Source organism: Syngnathus scovelli, chromosome 9, assembly GCF_024217435.2.
Source record: "Syngnathus scovelli strain Florida chromosome 9, RoL_Ssco_1.2, whole genome shotgun sequence".
NCBI lineage: Eukaryota > Metazoa > Chordata > Actinopteri > Syngnathiformes > Syngnathidae > Syngnathus > Syngnathus scovelli.
In genome coordinates, this window is record NC_090855.1 from 4,816,207 (window position 1) to 4,818,939 (window position 2,733).

Consider the following 2,733-nt stretch of genomic DNA (forward strand, 5'->3'; position numbering starts at 1 on the left):
TGTCTAAATATGGAACTGACTATGTTATGACTCATAATGGAGAAGTGAGGGCACATTTTTTAGGGGATTAAAGGTATTGGGTTTCACAACAGGCGCCAATAATTGTCCAGACTTTAGGGGACCTCTACTGCACTTCAGATTGTGTGACAACATAGCTGACAGATGAGTCAAAGAGCGTGTCTGTGCTCATATAGTATTATTATACTGCACTGCTTTATGCTGACATCTGTCACGGTTTCAACTCGGAATGTCAAACACACAGGACATGGTTGTCATTTTTATTTGCCATTTAGACAAGAGTAAAACAGTGTTCATCCATTAACAAATCACCCAGCATCCCCGTCCAGCTGTGAGTACAAACTAATACAGTCCATGATTTATTTTCAAAAAACATTTCGCCAAAATACAATACAAAAAGGATTTAAGGAATGCCGAGTGGAATTGTGAAGGAGATTTGGTCCCCCAGCTCCCCCCACTGGGCTCTGTAGTGCTGGTAAATAGTGATCCAAGTAGTGAGTACGACAAGCCAACACAGGAACCCCAGTGCTGAGCGCTTCACATCTACACAAATGTTAGAACAGACACAAAAAAAAAAATAGTCAGTGGACATGAGAAAAAATAAAAACTATTAAGAGAGCAATTCTAAAAAGGCATGTTATTGCAAAACAAATCCAACTATTTTATGTGTATTTAATACAACTCAATAGTTTAGCCATTAAGTTTGACACTTGACTATAACGGATTTCAACAATTATAATGAAATACAGTCATATTTAGTGTTGTTTAAAAAATACTTGGCACACTCACATGCTTTTATCTGTTGTTGTTCAGTGTAGGATGGTTTTACAAAAGCTTCTCGGAAAAACCACACAACGTTGACGAGCCAAAGGAACGGGAGGAAGGCAAATCCACCTGAGGCGAAACAAAAAAGTATAAATGATACCAAAGCATTTGTTTCCATGTTTGGATGGTCTTTCAAACACCTGAAGAACATAATTTACTCGGCTGACACTTTAAACAGTTTGGTGACCTTACATAACTGGCTGACACACAGCCATTTGGACCATGGCTGAGATTCTTCTCCCTCTTCTCTGAGCCCTTCAGCCCACAAGGTAGCTATTATTAATAACATGAACAAGGCTTGATGACAAATGTTGTATTTGCCTCGACCAGGTCATGAACATTTTATTTGACTCAAAATTGTCATCAACTGAAATTGATACACTTGGCCGACCTGCTCAATGTCTGTTTCTCAGTACACCAGTTATTTCTTTCTTTGTTTTGCTTTTTTCCTCTACAGACCACTTTTTCTTGGCAGTTTCACAGGTAAAACCCAAAGCAAAAACAAGCATGTTTAAGCAATCAACATTTAGATCTCCCTTTCTGCGTCGCTGGGACACCAACACAGTGACATTTCATTTCGATATGAATGTCATTTGCTCTCACCGAGATAATATTTTCTGCAAAGTCCAAGTTTCTCCTCATTTGGCAGTCTTTCCAGATTCATCGTGGCTGTGTGGCTTCTCCTGTGACAAAGATAGAGGGGGAGGGAGTGATGAGATGAATTGTTGGCCTCAAGGCTGGTGATATGTTCCACTGTTACTCCAATAGTCTGTGGTGAAGTCACTGTCCGTAATCACACACATCCAACAATGATTTGTTGTCCATCAAATGGTTTCAGTCACTTTTATATATCATCAGGTAGTGTATATCAAATAAAAACAACATACATAAGCAGGATAAAATATTAACCTCTCAAATAAATGAGCATTTCACAATTATGGATTTATCATGTGAATTAGTGTCACATAAAATCACTGTTTTCAATAACATTCAAGAAACACTTAAGGTGGTCAGTGCAAATATTCATTAATCCTCCTTTTAAAAAATTAATGTCTCAACGTGAATTCATCACATTTTAATACGGACAGCAAATGACAATTCAAGATTACATAGTTATCAAATTTGACAAAATGGCTTCTACAACTCGGATCTTAGGTTAGCATCATAACGTCATTAGAGCTGCACGGGACGACAAATAATGAACTCACCGGAGAATGCAATTCTATGTAAAATAGTCTGCAGGACTACCGGAAAACAGGTCTAGGTGATTCTCGTATTAAATTTGCTGGAAAGATTTTTTTTACTCTTGTCGAAAAGTAGCTCTTTAACCCGTGACGCTTGCTTCCGTACTGAATTCTGGACTCGCGATAGTTGCGTCACTTCCTCTCTCAACTCTCTGAGACATTAGTTGCTTCTGCTCTCTGCTGGACAAAATCTGATACTGCAGGAGAAACAAGCGTTGACTTGGGTTACATTGGTACTTAGACATTTTGTTGAATTTGTGGATTTATTTTAGGATGGGATTTAGTGGGGGGGGGCGTCGCTGACTGTGTGTAGATTTTGTTTGCTTTAGCAGACTACATAAAAATATGTAGTGGGTCGGATTTGCGTCTGGGCCTCAAATTTGACACCTGTTGCCTGCATGATCCGTGTTCAGAATTCCATTTAGTGATTCATTACTTGGAATGTTGTGTAAATCAACCCCAGTCTGATATTGTTAAGTGTATTTGGTTAGTATTTAATTTATTAGCTGCGTTTGGCGTCTTAGTTCGCAGCAATCGCCACCAGATGTCAATAAAGCGTAACCTTGTCTATCGCGTCCAGTTAAAAACTCAATTTCCCACAAAGCATTGCTCCCACTCCCTCCCATCTCGCGCCTTCCCTCTTGTC

At 39.1% G+C, this 2,733-nt stretch overlaps 1 protein-coding gene across 2 annotated transcripts; it reads right to left on the reverse strand.

Moving 5' to 3' along the window:
- Positions 1–264: 264 nt before the first annotated feature.
- On the reverse strand, positions 265–2,225 carry psenen (presenilin enhancer, gamma-secretase subunit). 2 transcript variants are annotated; one of them, XM_049731371.2, is made up of 4 exons: positions 2,052–2,225; positions 1,447–1,626; positions 808–912; positions 265–561 (listed from the first exon to the last, which is right to left on the reverse strand). In XM_049731371.2, exons 2-4 carry the CDS (start codon positions 1,505–1,507, stop codon positions 422–424), a joined length of 306 nt encoding a protein of 101 aa, XP_049587328.1. In that variant the 5' UTR covers positions 1,508–1,626; positions 2,052–2,225; the 3' UTR covers positions 265–421. The 2 variants fall into 2 exon arrangements, with proteins under 2 accessions (XP_049587328.1, XP_049587327.1); XM_049731370.1 differs by having other exon boundaries at positions 1,447–1,526; positions 2,052–2,223.
- Positions 2,226–2,733: the final 508 nt, after the last annotated feature.